At 36.9% G+C, this 20,262-nt stretch overlaps 1 protein-coding gene across 1 annotated transcript in view; it reads right to left on the bottom strand.

The window, feature by feature from the left end:
- Nucleotides 1-20,262, bottom strand: part of Nell2 (neural EGFL like 2) — a gene marked incomplete at its 5' end in the record, with an annotated part of 379,873 nt that overhangs the window by 270,160 nt on the left and 89,451 nt on the right. The window contains 5 exon segments of the mRNA XM_005406591.2: nt 1,446-1,574; nt 2,421-2,503; nt 2,677-2,749; nt 4,976-5,072; nt 5,162-5,335. Of these exon segments, the coding sequence (XP_005406648.1) occupies nt 1,446-1,574; nt 2,421-2,503; nt 2,677-2,749; nt 4,976-5,072; nt 5,162-5,335 (556 nt within the window).

Below are 20,262 nucleotides of genomic sequence, written 5' to 3' on the forward strand. Positions count from 1 at the left end.
TTAAATCTGCTCTCTAAATTTCAAACTCTTCACATAAAATGTCATAACTACCACTATTTTCTTTACCTTTATATAGCAATACACATGAGATAGGCACCCACAGTAACACACATTGAGTTATAACTCCGTGGGTGATTTGTTTCCATCTTCTACCCAGCAATTGATCCTAACTGAGCAACAGTCCTTATTTTCTGTAGGAGAGTGGACATAGGCACAGGTGGAGAAAAAGGCACCTTCCTGCAGGGAATAGCAGGCTGAGGGCAACCAATGGTGTCCAGATTACGCACAAAGCACCCAAAAGGTTGCGGATTAATTACAAACTGAGCTGCAACAAACCAGGATATTTCTGGAATAGCTACTGCACATCTGGAAGTCTACTCTCAAGATCCAGAATCATCAGATGACATTTAAGCTTGGACAAGCCACCCACACAAGGCAAGGCAGTGCTGACGATCACTGAAGGAGCACCAAGCTGCACATAGGGCCACTGGGAATCTGATTCCTGAAGGTTGTCCGAGCTCCCGGGGAGCGGGCTGCTCAGGCTCGTCTAGTCATTTTGCTGATCCCACCACACTGCATTCTATATTTTACTGAACTATATTTTCAGTCCTGATTTAACAATTTTAAGAAGGTCTTACTGTATTTGTAAAGTGTTATGATTTTGGTAGGAACATATTCTGTTGATAAAAAAATACCCACACAATTATTTCTGAACTACTTTGCTAGTTTAATTGTGCTTAACACATAACATTCTGTTTTTAAAATAACCTGGATAAACATGAGGAAAATTTTTAAAAGGCAAATTCAAGTCATTCCAACTTTCAAAAAGATAGATTTTTAACAGATGAGTTTATACAAATTTAAAAGTTCAAAACGAAACTCATTTTGAACTTTTCTTTAAAAATAAATATACAGTTTTAGAATAACTGTGCTCTGAATTATCCTACTTTATTAGTGAGTAATTAGACAACCATCATTTTTTAAATTCTGTAATTTGTATTCCACTGTAATAGTGAACTATTAAAAATTCTTATTCATTTAAACTCAAATATTGCCTTATATTGTTCAATCTGAACACACTAGTATTATACATAATTTAGTTTCATTACAGTGCATTAATAAAAACATGAGAGGAAACATTAAGGAGGGGAGAAGAGACTCCTTTGGGAATCACCTTACTGCCCTAATTTAAATTGCTAACTTCATGTGTGTATCAATAAACTTAAACTTCATAGCATCTCTAAACCCTAATCCTCCTTACAGCCCAGAAGCTGTTGTTAATAACGCAACACATAGTTCTTTAGATGTGACCAGATTTGCTGGCAGTTAGTGTCACATCTGGAGAAAATAGGTCTTGAAAATTTCACAATTACACCGTTTTAATCAATTATTAAAGAGTGAGGGCATCTGAGATCCCTTTGTACAAAGACAGGTGGAAGCCATACCAGGCATGTGCAGTTCTTACAGCCGTCTGTCCAGGACTCAAATTCTCGGTAGGTGGTCCCCTTCATGGTACAAGTCCTCTCACAGTAGCACTGGTCCAGTCTATTCATTCGCTGTTCAGCTCGAGACAGCTGTGGCAAAAAAGAGGGGTGCGCGTTGTTCACCATTCCCAAAACACAGAAAGGCAAAACGCTCTAGTAGGCACCTAAGTGCACAACAGTAACGATGGCTGTACCTATGAACCGCCTGTCGTACACATACTTAAGCCTTTAAAGAAGGATTTCCCTTTCTGCTTCTTGTGAAAAATTTGCTTCCTGCCTTTAAAATAAAAAGCACAATTTATGAAGCACAAATTCGAGGCCAGTTCAAAATAATTTCAACCACAGAGCAAAGAAACATTTTCTATTTCTAAGATATGTTTAATTTCATAAATATGTTTACTCCAGGGAAAAATAAAATTTAAAATTTGTATTGCATAAACAACCAATCGTATGTGATATGACACACCTGACAGGTAATCCAGAACCACATTATAAAATTTTAAATTTGCTGAAATTGTCAGGAAGCCTGATAAAAGCTCAAGACATAATGACTGAACCCACAGCAGTAACAAATGATACAATTATAGTGTCCGTGTTCTTTGCAGTCTTCCTACCTCTTTGGTTGTAATGAAAATCTAAGTAGGAATAAATAATAATAAAACTAACCTAAACAATAAATAAATAGTGTTGTAGTTAGCAGTGGACAACCAAGCAGTCTGCTTCGTTCCTGATTTACTGAATCATTTATAGTATATGTGGCTACAGTTTGAATATTTATAAGACTTTCCCTTGAGCAAGGCTTTAGATTCAGTCTTCAAAAACTGTTACAGTATAAGGAATCTCTCAAAGATGAAAACCCAGGTTTATAACAGGAACTGTTAGGAACCTCAAGGATTTTTTTTTAGCTCCTTCATCATATTTCTCAGTATCTTTTACCTTGGCTGATGTTTTGGCTAAAATATCCTGCAGCTCCATGATTTTCTGCACAAGTCCATGGAAGTCGTTGCAAGTTGGACAAGCTAGAATTACAAATACAATGTTAGTCATGTTGTACTCATAAGGGGTTCAATATGGTTAACTTTAAACTGAAACCATTATATGTGAACTCCAGCTTCAATCTGACATTCTAGACAAACTAAGCAAGAAGCACACTTTTCATCACATCCAACAGTGCAAGAATTAATAGACTTACTGCGATTAAGATCTGGGCACTGAGCAATAAATCCTTGGGGCATGACAAGTAATTGAACATCTTGCATGACACCCTGTGTGCGAAAAAATTTTTAAACAGACATTATTTTCCTGTACGCAAATTATGTTCAATGTTCGTGATCATGAAGGAAAGCATTGAACAATAGACTCACCAAAATCCTTGAGTAAAGACTCTTTTTGAATATCTTACTTCCAGTTGATACCAACAGGGAAAGAAATTCATCAAGCAGAATAGATGATGTCACTTATTAATAATATTTTTAAGGCTCTAAGATTCAATATCAAGGTATAATTTAGTGACAATGGTCATGTTGTTCTAAGAAGTTATTTTTAGTTAGCCACTGAAGGAGGATTTAAAAGTGACCTTTAAAAATTAACCTGACAATCACGTCTGGCTTCAGCATCCCTAATACTGATACCAGTGTTGAAGTAATTGTAATCACCCAGAAGAAAGAGGAAAACCGAGTTATGAAAGCGATGCTCATTTGAGAATTTCTCACTTTTCAGTGGAATCTTTTAGAAGCAATTTCTCAATTCAAAAAAGGACAACAGATTTATTAAACAGCTGCAGTAAGACTTAGTGATGAATCCTTAGGAATACAGAAAGTTTTGCATGAAATTTGTTAAAATGCCAGCTAGGAACGGCCTGTTTTACACAGAAGGTTTTATCACATGTTTCAAAGGCAGAATTTACATGCCTTCTTAGTCATTAAGGTGTAATTAGCTTCCGGCTTGCTGGGCTCTTAAAGCAAAGGCCAGTGGTAACTGAGAAATGGTCTTATCAGACACAGTCCAGCTGTCCTTTTTATCCACCAACTCCCCACTTCCTTCGTCAACTTCAATTGATATTCTAATTTATCCCGTTGAAGAACACAAACACAATGTCTAATAACAGGTGTGACCTAACCAACATGTTAGGAAAACAATTTTGATTATAAGGATTTACCAGTCAAATACTATCTGTGAATCTCCTACATATTTAATGTACCACTGTGAATGACAAACATTTTAGTACACTATGTGACAATCACTGGGTCTGCTGTTTGCTTGAGTTTGGGCTGAGGAGGGAGCTGTGTACAAACTTGTCTCATCACCTGGAAGTAGCAACATGAAAACCAAGTTAGTGTGTACGGTTACATAGCTTTTGTGCTACACAACTCGAGGGGCTACCATTCACAGAGTGCAATAAGCATTATGGCCCCTAGAGATGGTGTCCTAGTTTGTATGTGAGTATTGTGAGGCCACATCTGGACTCCATGAGAAAATTATCATAATTAAACAGAGGAGAGATTTGGAACTCACAGCATGCATCTGCCGCCCCTTACAAGGGAAAAGAGCACTGATTTGTAGGATTTGTAAGAATAGAGTCAATTCCCTGTGTGTGGCACTTACTAGTTGCCTGGCTTCCTTTAAGTCACTTAACTCTGAAAGCTTGTGCATATGCGTAAAAGCACCAAAGGGTACTGCATCAACAAAGCAAGGCCAGGGATTACCAGAAATAAAATATTCAAAGCACTTGGTTTAGAGCTAACAGGGTTTAACTAAGTTTTTAAAACATCTTTCTAAAATTATAAATTTTGCTTAGAACACAATTTTGAATTTATTAGTACCTATTTTCCCATAAAATTCATGAGTTGAGCATATCATTGATCATTGCTTGATTTAGTAATCATCCATTAAGCCACTTCTCTATTGCAGGCACTGTTATGGTCCCTGAGAGACAACAGTCACAGTACAGGCTTGCAGTCAAGAAATTCCTTGGCCTTTATTTCTTTATCCTTCATACATGAAAATGAAATGGAAGGTATTTTTTTCCTTTCCAAAGATGAAATTCTATGGAGTGTATCTAAGTACATACTAAAAAAATATATAAAATGGACCGTCTTTTATACAAAGAGACCATGATTCAAAAACCTGTAATCTTCTACTAACAACCCTGTAGAAGTCTCACCAAAGGTTACATTTCAGTGATGGAGATTTGTATGTTCACATTTTAGCTTTTTATGCTTTGAATGCTTAATTTCCACAATGAAATGTTAACCGCCCCAAAAGCAGCCTTGCGGTCATCTCCGTAACGCTTAAAGATCAAACTCATAGAAGAATTATCTTGCCCTCTAAATACATGAAAAACAGAAATAGAAAACAAATAAAAAATATATACAAATAAAAACCTATAGAAGTCAATTTCCTATTTCACACCACAGAAAAATATGTTTTTCCAAACTCAACAGAAAGCATTTACGTTTACACTTTACATTCAGACTGCACCCAATAGATACCTTAAAATATCCATGTGCGCTATTTCTCTGTCCCAACCAAAACGTTGTGCCCAGAGGCAAGTCTATAGAGGGCTTCTCCACCACTCTTTCGTAAATTCTGTGAAAGACAAACGTCAGACAAGGACTCTGAGTAGACAGTCATTTCAGAGAAGCTTCCGTCTGCTGCAACGAGAACACGTCACTTACTTGTTGCAGTCTACATGTAAAATCAAGTGGGAGGCACTGACGGCTAGGGAGAGCCTGTGCCACTTGTCATCGGCCAAAATGTACGGAAACACCTCCGTGTGTGGACGGTGACCGCCTGAGCGGTAATGAAGTCTAATTTCATTCCGGTGACCGCTGCTTTCCAATTCCAGGTACCTGCACAGAAAACAGCCCCATGGGACACATTGAAAATAGAGCTCAAAACCAGTGAAGTGACCCCCGTTTCCAGAAAGGTGAAGTAGATACACTTTTCCCACTCCTCCCACTGAGTACAAGCAGACATTATCACAAAAGGAGGGGGAATTTAAAACACAATGAAAAAGGCAAAAAGGTTTGACTGATGAAGCAAAGAGAAAAGCTAGCTAGGGAACTCAGGACCCAAGGAACAATACGGTGCTGAGTTCCCAGGAGTTCTGTTTTGCCTGATACATTCCAGCATTGGAGCTGAAGAAGCCAACAAGTTGGAAATACCAATGAGTGCAGACCATAAAACCCTCAAAAAACCCTGCTCTCTTTAACCAAGGACAAATAAGTGGTTATATTATCATCAGAAACTAGAAACAATTCAAGAGGCCTTCAATGGGTGAATGGAGGAAAAAAAAAACTTATGGTAGGACCATAACAGGAATACTATTCAACATTAAAAGGGATTTGTAAGTAGAAGTTCAGAAGGGGACTAACTAGAGAAGCCACTTCAGAGCTACTGTGATAATCAATGAATTGATAGTACTGAAACAGGGTAATTTTGCTAGATGTGGTGGAAAGTATCTCTATTCTATACATATTTGGGAAGTACAGCTGACAGAATTTGCTGATGTTGAGTGCTAACAAACAAATAACAGTAGCTTTTGAGTATACTCTTTTTAACCTGAGCAAGTAGAAGGTAAGTGCTATTTATGCATTTTGATAGAGACTCTGGGAGAAGCAAGTTAAGAAAAGAGAATCAAGATGTGGAGCAAAGGGAAGATTTCCACACTGGTGGTGGGAATGCACATAGTACAATCATTATGGAAGACTATGGAGGCTCCTCAAAAAGATTAAAAATAGAACTATTACACGACCTGGCAATCCCACTCCTGGGTACATATCCAAAGGAAATGAAATTAGTACGTTAAAGAGACATCTTTATTCCTATATTCATTGCAGCACTATTCACAATAGCCAAGAAATGGAAACAAAAGGTCCATCAGCTGGCAAACAGATAAAGAAAATGTAGCACATATGCGTAATATACATAAAAAAAGGAAATCGGCTCATTTCTGACAACATGGATGGAACTGTAGATCATTAAGTAAAACCAACCAAGCACAAAGAGAGCATTACCACACGATTTCACTCCTATGTGGGCTCCCAAAGCATGTTGCTCTCACAGAGGGGGAAAGTAGAGAGTAAGGTAGAAGGGGGAATGGAGAAAGATTGATCAGTGGAGACTTAGTTACAGTTACATAGGAGGAAGAAGGTCTGGCTTACTACTGAATGGAGGAGGACTATAGGTAACAATAAAGTACATTTTAAAAGGTAGAAGAAAGAATTTTGAGTGCTTTTCCATAAAGAAATGATAAATGAATGAGGAGCCAGATATCCTTAATGAATAGAACATTAAAAAGTATTGAAAAATCACATGGTACCATACTAATTTTGTTTTTCACCTATCAATTAAAATAAATCTAATTTCAATTTCTAAATAACATATAATTTTAGAAATAGAATAGAATAAGTTTGATAAGGTATGTGGTGTTAATAAATACTCAAAAGGATGTATAGGGGAGACAGTTATATCTATAAGTCTGAGGTAAAAAGAGGTCAATAACGAATGTAGGACTCATAGGCACCTAGATCATACTGAAAGCCCTAAGACATAGAGACTCCCTAGGTAATTACCAGAGATAAAAGAAGGCTGCTCTGGTATCTGAGGATGAATGAAACAAGGAACTCAGCAAATATGACCAGTGAGATGGCAGCAGAAAAATTGAAAGGTATTCCAAAAGCTTAGTGATGAAGCAAATTCTGAGAGAGACAGAGACAGAGACAGAAGTCAACATGTCAAATGCCCCTGATAGATCAAGGATGATGAAGACTTAACCTCTGGATGAAAGTCTCATACTTAAATCTGTTTTTAAAACTTTTTAGGGGAGAATATCTGCTTTTTACAAAAAGAAAATTGGTAAGAAGACAGGACAGATAATGAGCACAGACACTTTGGGAGGAATGGAAGGGGAGATTCTGAGACATAGTGCTCCAGGGAAATTTTTCTTTATTTTTATTGAGGAGAAATGCTATCCATACTTGTATGTTGCTAAGGATAATTCTGTAAAAGGAAATAAGCCATAATTAAAAGGGAAAAGAAATTAGGAAAAAAAGAAAAGCCTAAAGTAAAACATACATTAATTACATTTTAATTGTAAAAAGTACATTTTTCTTGGTGGAAAAGATGGCATAAATAAAATCAGACAACAGATGTGTGAGATGAAACACAGACATCAGAAGTTGATGCCCACAGTATATGAAGTAGATCAATAAGTAAAAATAACTCAGTGGATTTACCAACTGTGTTAGCAAAAATCCAAGATTAATAATGTCGAGTGTCAATAAGAACATGGGGCAACACAAGCATAAAAGGGGCAACTGGAATGAACAGACGCTTCTCAGAAGAGAAAATACAAATGGTCAACAACTATGTGAAAGCATGACCCACACTGCTGGCCAGCAGAGAGAGACAAATGAAAACAACACTAAGACTGCAACTCACTCCAGAGAAAATGACGACCATGAAGAAATCCAATAACAGCAAATGCCAGGGAGGCTGTGGGGGAAGGGAGCCCTTCTACCTTGTAGGAGAGAAGGCCAAGTGGTACAAACACTATGAAAAGCAGTATGGAGATTCCGTAAAAAGCTACAATGAGAAATTCCATTGATCTGCCTATTCCCCATCTCGGTATCATTCCAAAAGAGTTAAAAGATATCCTATTACAGTGATATATGCACATCCACATTTAGAGAGCACAAGCCACGTCATAGAAGTGATCTGTATATCCATCAACAGATGAAAGGATAAAGAAAATGTTGCATTTGTAGACAATGGAGTACTTCATACCATAAACAAGGAGAAACTTCAGTCATTTGCAGGAAAATGGATGCACCTTGAGACCACAATGTCAAGTGCAACAGATCAAACACAAGTGTAAATGAGAAACCCAAAATACAAATAAAGAGCAAAGTGAAAGATAGATAACAGGAAGGAGGGAGATTTTGCTCAAATGGGAAAGGAATCGGGACATGGAGGGAGGAGGTAGGGAGGGAAGGGAAAGGGGATAAAGAAAAGAATTAAGATGTGAATATATAAATGTATCAACTCTCCACGAGGAGTGTAATCATTATGTAATACAGCATGTATTAATAAAAAATAAAAACTGAAATTAAAAGGATGTGGACCAACAATACTCTGAAAAGAATGAGGTTTTGATAGGAAATAATATCACAGTGCACCAGTAAGTAAACAAAACGTACAATTTATTCTCACTTGGCTTGGTAAAACTCTGTGAATACCTATGCGCCCCCCCAAAAAAAACCAAAATGGATAATATCAAAAGATTAACATTAATTACCTCAGGAAAGTACAACTAGGGGGACAGGACATGAGAAAACTTCATATATACATATATATGCATATACGTTTGTGTATATATATAGAGTAATAGTTCATACATGTACATAGCATAAATTCCATTTTAACGTGAAAAAGAAACTAGTTAAGTAGTCAAACTATAAATCATGTTTAGAAATTATAAAGAATAAAACACCTTTTATTTTTATCCAAAAGCCACCAACCAAACAGTACTTTCACATTTTATTTTTAATTAACATGTAATAATTGTACTTATCTATAGAAAACAATGTGAGATTCTAATACATGTATATAACATGTAATCATCAAATCTCAATAATTAGCATATCCATCATCTCAAACATTTATAATTTCTTTGTAGTGAGATGATTCAAAATTGTCTCTTCTAGTGATCTTGAAGTATATAGTAAATTATTGTTAATTATAGTAACCCTACTGGACTATAACACAGGAGAACTTATCCCTTCCATCTAATTTTGTCCCTATTAACCAATACCTCCCCATCATTCCTTCCCTCATATCCTTCCCAGCCTCTGATAACTGCTTTAATGTTCTATGAGGTCAACCATTTTAGCTCCCATACATGAGTGAGAATATGCATTTCTTGTCTTTCTGTGTCTGACTTTATTTTATTCGATATCATGTCCCCCAGATTCATCCATGCAGGTGCAAGTGACAAAATTTCATTCTTTCTTATGGACAAATAATATTCCACATCATATTTGTGTACCATTATGGTTTGCGCCTAGAGTCTCCCTACAGCATCATGCGGTCATAGACGGAGCTTCATGGAGGTGGCTGGATGTAGGGTGTGTGGCACTGGGTTTAAGTATGTGATGCTGGGATTCAGTGTGTGATGCTGGGACTAAGGATGTGTGGTTAGCAAATTAGTCCATTGATTGGTTTGGCACAGTTCTGGGTGTGGACAATGGGAAGGCCCAACCTGGGTGTGGGTGGCCTGGGTGGATATAAAAGGAGAGAAAAAAGGCAGGCCTGCCCCTGTTTCTTTGCTACTTCGTTGCTTTGCTGTCTTCTGCCTACTGTGAATTGTTTCTCCTCTGTGATGCCCCTCTGCTCTGCCACCCTGCCTTGGCACCAGCCAACTATGCCGTGAAACCTCTATACACTGTGAGCTAAATAAGCCTTTCCTCTTTTAACTTTGGCGGTCAGGTATCTCAGCAATAAGAAAAGAGTAATTAAGGCACATACTGTGTGTACGTACTGCACTTTTTATACGCACTCATCCACCAACAAACACTCAGGCTGATTCCACAGCTTGGCTACCATGAACAGTGCCTCCAGAGCACTGGAATGCAGAAATTACTTTGGCATACCGCATTCCTTTCCTTTGGATATACAGCCAGTAGCAGAATTTCTGGCTCATATGGTAGACGTTTGTTGTTTGTTTGTTTTGCTTGGGGAACTTCCACACTATTTTCCATGGTAGCTGTACTAATTTACATTCCCACCAAGAATATGTGACTTTGCCTTTCTCCCCATCCTTGCTAACATTTGCTACTGTCTTTCAGACAACAGCCACTGCAAATGAATTGAGATAATGCAAACTTGTGGTTTTGATTTCCATTTCCCTGATGATTAGTGGTGCTGAGTATTTTTGAGATGGTAATTTTTAATGACAGACATTTTATCTAATTATTTAAGATCAAGGGTTTATTATTTAATCAGTTCAACTAGTAAGTTCGATCATGATAGAGAAGTGTTTGCTTTTTATGAAAAATTAATATTAGCAAACATACCACTCCACTGCTATACACCTGTGAATTCTTAACATACTCAGGCAAGAACTTTACTGTTGGTATAGTTATTTTCACAACACCCCACAGATTTCTAATATCCCATACATTTCATATTATTCCATAGATTTATATTGAACTGCTAAACTTGATAACAATGACAACTTCACAACAATAAGGGTTATACTATGCCCCCAAAAAATAACCCTTTAGAAGGTTTTAGCAAAGATTGTATATTCATTACCATCACTCAATTTTAAAAAATAAAATATATATGTAACAAAAAATTGTGATAAAAACAAATGATATAAAACACTTAGAACTGTGCCTAGCATATGGTTTGTATCAGTGAATATTTATTTTTTAACCTGCCTTTTTTCATTTTAAAGAGAAAAAAACTAACAAAACAACAACAATGAAGACAAAAACAAAAACAACACAGAAACAACAGAAATGATACATGATCTCAAAACAAAATAACAGGAATTAACAATGGTTGCTAAACTACACACTGTTATCTTTAATGAAGTTGCTCAGTCCACCAGATGTAAGAATGTAAGATTGATCAAACAATCAAAGACAATAATAAGTAATAAAAAACAAATTGGAAACAATGCAGAGCTTCACCATGCAAGATGGCAGGAATTCAACAACAGTTCTTATATTGCATATTGTTGTCTTCAGATCAATCATTTTGATTACCAGATACAAGCATGCAAAATTGGTCAAGAAAAAAGAAAATTTTAAGCATTAACTGTTCCTTTCAATAAACCACAGACATCAACAATACACCTATCCCAGCTATCATTGTATATACATATAAATTTTGTTTTAGTGAATATTTAACAGCTCTCACTAATAGATGGGAAGACAAGTTAAGGAGTCAACCTATAAATGGATCATGAAACCTTCAGAACAGAACTTCTTCCAAGTCAGTCACTACTAAGACATAAAAGATCACACAAATACATAAAAATGCATGGAAATACGATTACTGTATAACTGTAAGCTTAAAAGTATTTATAGTAAACACTGGGAATATTTTGATCAATGAAAATTTTAGGAAATTCACTCTGCCTCAATCCACTCCTAGTAAGAGACAGCATTTGCTCTCCACCCCTTCTGCCATGCTACCAAGACTCAGCATAACTGAAGGGGTTAAACACCCCAGCTCTCATGCTAGATCTCTGGGTTGACATACAGATACCCCTCTTAAAATAGGGATGCAGTTATTTCCTTATATAATGGAGATACACATAGTACTTGCCTTGTGGAATTCTTGTGAAGGCCTGAATGAGGTAATTTAATAAAGCACTCAGAACAGTACTCAGGACATAGAAAACATTCAGTAGCAATAGCAAATTTTAGCTATAATATTCATTTGAGAAAGCAAAGAGGCCAAATCCTCCCTCTTCCTTCCATGGTATAGCCACGGGCAGGCCTATGACACAAGCTACCAATCAGACACTTTCCTGACCCTCACAATCTTGATGGAGTGCAGTAAGGAAGATGGGTGTATAATACCTCACTGTGCTAATGGGGAAGGCACCCTGGTCAGCTACACAAAGATCAGTGTGTCTCGCTTCTTCTTTGCTGACCCATCAGGGCACCTTTGGTTATTTCCCAATACAGACGCTGATGCAGCAGGCCCCAATCACGTCTTCTAACTGCCCTCCTACCCAGTGTCTCTAAAATTCACCTTACTCCCAACAGCTCCTATTAACATATTAAAATTGTGACGGTGAGAAAAATGTTGAATTGGAAAAAAGGTAAGAACATTTTTAAAAGTGTTATGGTTTGTCTGTGTGTCCCCCTAAAGCCTCATGCAGCCATGGGGCAGGTTTTTAGAGTTTGATTATGGGTGTGAGAGCTACACCCACTCTGGGGTGGATAGCTTGCATATGTAAGGGAGAGGAAAAGGGTGCTTGAGGCCATTTCTCCCCCATTCCACCCTGGTGTGTGCTTGTTGCTTTTGGTGTGTTCTGCCGCCATGAGCTGTAGCTCTCTGCCATGTGCCAGTCTGCCTTGTAATCTGCCAAGTATGGACTGAAACCTCCACAAACTGTAAGCGAAATAAACTTTTCCTTCCTTAATTTTGGGCATCAGGTATTTTGTCCCAGCAATGAGAGAAAAGTAACCAAGACAAAAAGTAATTATCTGAGCAACAGAGCTCTTGCTAACCTTCTCTTTTCTTATTTTCCCTTTATCTCTAATGAACATTAGCTACACTAAATCAAAAATCATATTTTAGATTCCAAGAAGATAATTTGACATACTTGAAAAGATCATGTCTCCCTGATCTGTTATTCCTAATTTTGAGAAGCAACTAGATTTGAAATGAATTCCACCCTTCATAATTATTTATACTCTTGTTATTCAAATATTCTTTGCAATGGCAGAAATATCAACTAATTTTAAGATTAGGTTTCAGAGAAATAGGCATCCGTGGCAGGAAATCATTCATTTTAACAATCTCCTTCGTAACTCAAGTCAAAGGATAAAAATAAGGTCATGTCTCATCTGACAGAAAGGTTACACACAATATAAAATGAGAATTTTTCTGCTGCCTTAAATTAAACCTAAATTGAAAAATGATCAGGTCATTTCAGTACATCAAGCTACAACATCATTGTAAATTAGTTACCTAAACAGAAGCCACATGCAGTTCTACTGCCAAATCTATCATTAGTGTAGCTCATAGAAGACTCAATTACAAAGTAGTTACACGCACATGCTTCAGAAAGAAGACCTCAACTCAGCCTCTCGCTACTTCCTATGATCAGGGTGGATAAGTTAACCTCCCACTGCCTCAGCTTTTTCAGCTGTACAATAAGGATCCAATGTAATAATTCATATAAAGAAGGATGCATGGAACATAGTATGTTCTCAATAAATGGTAACCATTTGCATTTTCAATCAATATCCCAACAAGACAGCATCTATAAAGTCAAGCTGCTTACGGCCAATTCTACAAATAACCGTGAGTTTCAACAAGCAGTTTCAAAATGCTTAAGTGGAAGAACCCAAAAAACAGCAGACAAAAGTTATAGGCAAACATGGGAGATTAACCTACTTTTACAGAAACTAGTCAACAGGTCTGGTAAGGTGAGGTTCTTACACAGCCAACGAAATATGAAAGTAAACCAGTAGAGCACCAAACTTGTAAATTGGAAAGCTTTCTTCATTTGTTATTAAAAACTAGTTCTCCTTGCTGCTTCCAAAGATTACGTCAGGTGTTAACAGAGATGGAAGAATTGGGAGGAACATGCACATTTCTGGCATCGCTTTTCAAAACCATAGTGATTCCGTTTGTGTCAGCTTCTTTATTTGTGACAATACTGGGTCACCTTTACAGCAGTATAGTGCAGAAACTTCAGAAGGCCCCAAGTCTCTTAATCCTGTCTCCAAAGCTTACTAACTGTGATGATGGGAAACTTAAAACTCCCCAAGTCTTAGCTTCCTTCCCTACCAGACAAGGATGAGAGTTTAACCTTATTTGATTATTTGAAGAAGTAAATGAAATAGGAGATGGAAGTGCTTCCCTTACACAGTTCCCAGTAAAAACGAGCCACTCTACACACATCATTATTATGATTTCTTGTTCCTATGATATAACCATACTTCCTACTTAAACATGAGCAAATTTTCAGAGTGGATTTTAACTTAAGCAAGAATCTCAGAGGCATAAAGTATTTGAGTGAGAATCACAAGTCAAAATTGTAATCCAGTTTGTTCAAATATGTTCTGCTATGACCCACATTCGCATCAAGTGTTCAGAAGTGGGGCCCTGGAATGTGTTTGGATCGTGGGAGTGCTATGCTGCTCAGTGGGCTGATCCACTGGTGAGTTTGCAGCTAAACATGCTGGGAGGAGGTAGAGCCTGGTTGGAGGTGTGACCGGAAAGGATGTGTCCTTGTCCCTGGCTCCTGCTTCCTTGTTTCTGCTTCCTGGCTGCCATGGACTGTGCAGCTGTCTTCCGCCAGGCCCCCCCACTGTGACCTTTCCGCCTTGGAGCTGGCTCACCCAGGAATGAATCCTCTGAAACCGTGACCCACATAAATCTCTGTCCCATTACTTTGAGGGTTTTTCTCCACCTATTGGAAAGTGACTAATATACATCCACTGATCAAAAATTCATAATTCCCCTAGGAGATCACTTTATTTTTTCCCCAGAAAAAGCCTTTGTTTATGCTAAAGTGTAAAAGGAGAAAGTTTTTATTTTAAAACAATAACTTAGAACTTCAGTTATTCTAGGAAGTCTTTACCACAGGTACCAAAACTATGGCATTCAATGAGGACATATAATGCTACAGCTTAGATATCCTAACTAATAAGCACATTAGAGAGTAAAAATTAAGCTTAAACATTTCAAAACTACTAAGAACACTACTATAAAAGTCTCGCTGCCAAAAGGATGTAGCCAGGTCAGTGAAAATAACAAAGCTTTGCATAGCTGGAGGTAAAAGATACATCACCAAGGGAAACAAGGTAAGTAGTACATTGAATTAATTCATGATTGAAGCTGTGACATTCAACATAATGATCTGAACAATAAACTTGCTATCATACTAACCCACATAACTACCCGACATAAAAGTAAAATTAACCACTCATAAAATAGAAGTAACTTATTGTTATTATTAATGATAAGATCAGTAAGACACAAAGAAATTCTAAGAAATATCACTACGAATTATGATTCTGAATAGAAAGGGGTGTTAGTGGCATTGTGTGAATTTTCAGTATATTAATTTGAGAAACATCTTATGCAAGCTTTGAGAAAGAGCAGATGTAATAAAGCACTAATTATAATTGGAGTACTCCACAACACAGTGCTAGCCATGAACATTAAGGTATTAAAATAAGATGCTGGATAAAGGGCATACTTAATGTTGGACCCTCTCATTACCTCAACCCAGCTCTGACTGAGACCAAGAAGGCAGAAATGAGGCAGACACAGGGAGAGAAGGATTCAAAGCAGTGGCAGGCTCAAGAAAGACGAGGTATAACCATCACACCAAAGAGGAAAACAAGATCATACTTTTGTAAAGTTGAGGAAGTCTTGTGGGGGAATAGCAATTGTTTGGATTACCTGAAAATGCCTGTAGGTAGTTTTGTGGAAAATTTGGCTTATAAATTTTGAAAAGAGTTTGCAGATTTCATGAAGCCCTTTCACGGACCCCAAGGTAAGCTTTCCTATCTTACAGGAAGAAAAAGAAAGAGTGAAAGGCAAATCGATAACTTGCAAAATACTTGAATATATACATATGACAAAACTTGCATATAGATGGCTATAATAGCTATAATTACTATCCTAAATAATAGGCTAAAATTAGAAAAAAAATTAGAAAATACACAAAAATACCAGCAAGTAAATTAAGATCGCTAATGATCCCGCTGGCAAGAGATGATCCATACCAACACCTCCGAATATATTCCTGTAGTATATTATATATTCCTTCTCACTGAACCAGACACTGTCCTTTGTCAATGAAAGTGGAGCCACATCCTTTGTAATGCATGCATGGCACTTGGGAGTATAGTTCTATCGTGAAAATAAATCAGTACATAACAATGTCTAAATGCTGAGTACTGTGCTTTCACTCAATAGAAATGCTTCAATTCATGTTTCTTTACACACCAGTACATAATTACCTTCCAGGAATAAATATTTAGAAGTAAAACTATTAGTTCAAATGGTGTACACATTTCAAGAGGTTTGCTGTGTTTACTCATTTATTCATTCAACAATTTTTTATTGCCTACTATGCTCTAGGCTTTATTATTCTAGATCTGGAAATACAGAAATAAACCAAACAGATGAAGCTATCGGGCCTTATTAAGTTGTGTTAGCATAAAATAAATAAGTAGAGGGCCAGGGATATAGCTCAGTAGTGCAGCACCTGCCTGACAAGCATGAGGTCATGAATTCATAAATATCATAGAAAATGTATATGTGGGAAAAGATGCAACAGAGATCGACATTGGTGGTCTTTCCATCTTTTAGTTTCTCAGTTTCTTTCTTTAGAGTCTTGTAGCTTTTGTTGTAGATGTTTTTCACTTCTTATTTTATTCTTCCATACTTTATGATATTTTGTGGTGATACTAAAAGACTTTATTTTTTCAACTTTTTTACTGATAACACCTTTTTAATATGTCAAAGTATCTGTACAGTTCATTATATTTTTCCTGAGACTAATTTATATCCCCCAACAAACTAAAGGGAAGGTGTATTTTTCAAAATTGTCTAACAGAATGGATAGATATCTAAAGAGAACCAAATCCCTCTGTTGGCTTCTATTGCTATGCTATTACTTTCATGATTTCTTCTTCAGCAATATAATTTTTATCCTTCACTCTATTTATGTGACATATTTTGTTCACTGACTTGCATGTTAAGCCTTCTTTGAATCTCTGGGATAAAATCAACTTTGTCATGGTGCATGACCTTTCTGGTGTACTAATGTACGACTGGCTACTATTTTGTTGAAAGGTTTGCATCTTCATTTAATAAGGTTATTGACCTATAATTTTGTTTCTTTCTTGAGATTTTGTCAGCTTTTGTTAACAGGATAATAACAGTCTGATAGAATAAGCTTGAAAGTTTCTTTCCCTCAGTGGCACAGTGCCTGCCTGGCAAGCACAAGGTTGTGAGTTCGGTTCCCGGTACCAGAGAAAAACCAAAAAAAAAAAGAAAGAAAGAAAGTTTCTCTCCCATTTAATTCTATGGAATAGTTTCAGAAGCATTGGTGCTACTTCTTTTTAAGTATTTGATAGAAGTCAGCTGTGAGTCCAGCTGATTCTGGGCTTTTGATGATGGAAGAACTTTTATTACTGATTCAGTCTCATTACTTGTATGTACTCTGTTTCGTTTCTTACACCCCTTTGGTTCAGTTTTGGTACGCCATGTGTGTCCATAAATTTGTATTTATCTCCTAAACTTTCTAATTTGTTAGCATATAGTTTTTTTTCTAAATAATCTAAAGGGTCCTTTGATTTCTGTAGTATCAGCAACATCTATCATCTCCTCTATCATCTTTGTCATTTCTATCATTTACTTGGGTTGTCTCTATTTTTTCATTGTTGTTTACTATTGTCAGTCTGAAGGTTTGGCAGTCTTATTTATCTTTGCAAAGAACTAACCCTTGACTCTTTTTATTGCTTACACTTTATTTCATTTATTTCTGTTCTGATCTTTGTTACTTCTTTCCTACTATTGATTTTGGGTTTGATTTGTTCTTACTTTTCTAAGACCTTGGGATGTAACATTAGTTTGTTTATTTAAAACATTTCTATTTTTCAGATATAAACACTCACTTGCTTTAAATCTCCCTCTTCATACAACTACTGTTTCATCTCACAGATTTTAAGTACTTTATATCTCAATTTTCATTTATTTCAAGGAATTTTTAAATTTCTCTCCTGATCTCAACCACTAATTGTTTATTCAAAAGTGTATTATTCAAGGCCCACCCTGGACACGTGGTGACCCTCCAATGAGACAAACAAGGGGACCCACCCCCACACGTGGCAAGCAGGCCTGTGCCAAACACTCAGCACCCCCCCCCAACTCAAAGCCAGCTCTACATTTTGCTTCCTCTTGGCACAGGGTAGCAGAGGCAAGGACTACACAGCAGACATCGTCATGGACAAGGACAATGACTGGGAAGAGAAGGGAACAACCAAACCCCGTGACTGCTGACATTCAGTTCACAATCCACTTCATGCCCCACAGCCAACATCCAGCAGAGACCAGAGGGGTGATCTAGTCTGTATCTGTGAATGGGAACAACAACACAACTACCATGGACAGTAACCAAAGTCTGGAGTGAATGGACAGAAGGGCCTCTGGTGCGGAGAATGCACTCAAAGGCCCAGAGTCCCTAGAGCAAGGTGGAGAAAATTGTTACTGGTTGGATCTCAAGCCTGGAAATCGTAAAAAGAAAACACTCATTCAAAAAAAGAAAGAAAGAAAGCAAAGCAACCACTCATTCAAAAACCTGGAACTTTTTTTTTCTTTGACTCAACGCTTTTTTAAATTACTCTTATTTTTTTTTATCTTTCCTTCTTTTGGCTTTTTGTGGGTTTGGGGTTTTTTATCCCTGTTTTCCTCTTTTTGCTTCTTTTTGCTCCTTTTCTCTTTTGCTTTCTTTCTTTCTCTTTTGCTTACTTTCAATCTTTTGTCCTTCTCTCCTTTCTTTGTATCCTCTGTTCTTTTTCTGTTTTCTCATTCGTGCCTTCCTGTTCTCTAACACTATTAATTTCCTTTCAAGCCTGAACAAGATGCCCTATCTCACTTTTCTCTCCTCTTTTTCATAACCCAATAATTTCTCAAATTTTTCATTCTCCAGTTGCAAACTCCCTCTACCTTTACAAGTATATCTACAAAGCTTTAGGAATCTCTACATAGATACTTTTAACTTTATGCTAATACTGAATACTGTTCTATTGTTCATAGAGGTAAGGTTGTTCCTTTAGTAGATATTAACCGTAGGTCAATATTTGCCTTCTCTTAGCGTTCACACTATAGATGTTGTCTACAGCTAAGGGTGGTGCATTATTGGTCCACATGGTTTGTTAATACTTAATTTGTATTTAATGTTATAATTGATGCTGATTTTATTACTACAGCCAAGATGACATAGCTGTTTCTATTAAACTGTTTTATTGGGATACTAATATCTGCATTGCCTCAGGGTCATTAACAATACTGTGGCCCATTCCTTGAGAATGGGATACTAAACTAAGTACACTGCAACTTCCCATCCAAAGTAAACAGACATGGGTGGATCGTATAACAGAGGCAAAGGCCAATAGTTACCTTTGCCCAGTGGAAACCACTGGAAAATAAACATTAATTAAAGTATCCATACTAGAAACAAATTCTTCCACTACAATCAAACTGTAGGTCTCAACACAAAAATAAATAAAAAAACAGAACCATGATAAGCCAAGACAACAAAATGCCTTCAAAATTTTCCAGATCCTCCAAAGCTAATCCAAGGGGGGGTCAAAAGGAAGGAAGCCAAAAGACAATCACCAAATTATTTGAAATGTTAGCAGAGGAGAGAACAAAATATATCAGCGAGAGATTGGGAAGCTCACAGAAGGCATAAATAAACAGATATTGGGCCAAAAAGACAAAATCTACAGAATCTACAGAATATACTGTCTATAGAATACACTAAACAAAGCTATCAGAGCTAAACAAAATGACACAAAACATGAATGAGCATGATGAAGAACTACAGTCTATAAAAAGATTCCAAATGAAAATTCAGGAGAAACCTGTAATGAGAATCCTGGCAGAAGAAGTGAAAAATGTAAGGACAGAGTCTTGGAACGAGAGGACAGAACTGTCATCAGTGAACAATCAGTGAGAGATGCCTTAAGAACAAGTGAACGTGAAAAGTGCATCTAACAATTCCTAGACGACACAAAGAAGACTAACCCAAGATTAATTCCAATTAGTGACAAATCATAAGATAGCACAAATGGCACAAAAAAAATCTCACTTACTTAAATAATAGTAGAAAACTTTCCAAATAAGGGCAGAGAATTTCACATGCAGATAACTGATGTATATAAAACTGCAAGAACCTCTCCATAGAAAAGAAACCTCTCCACAACACATCATAGCCAAAATCCCAGAAGTATGACACTAAAACATATTGTTACGGTGGTTAGAGAAAAGCAACAAATCA

The sequence above is a fragment of the Chinchilla lanigera genome, unplaced genomic scaffold (genome assembly GCF_000276665.1).
Source record: "Chinchilla lanigera isolate Chin_1 unplaced genomic scaffold, ChiLan1.0 scaffold00099, whole genome shotgun sequence".
Classification (NCBI taxonomy): Eukaryota; Metazoa; Chordata; class Mammalia; order Rodentia; family Chinchillidae; genus Chinchilla; species Chinchilla lanigera.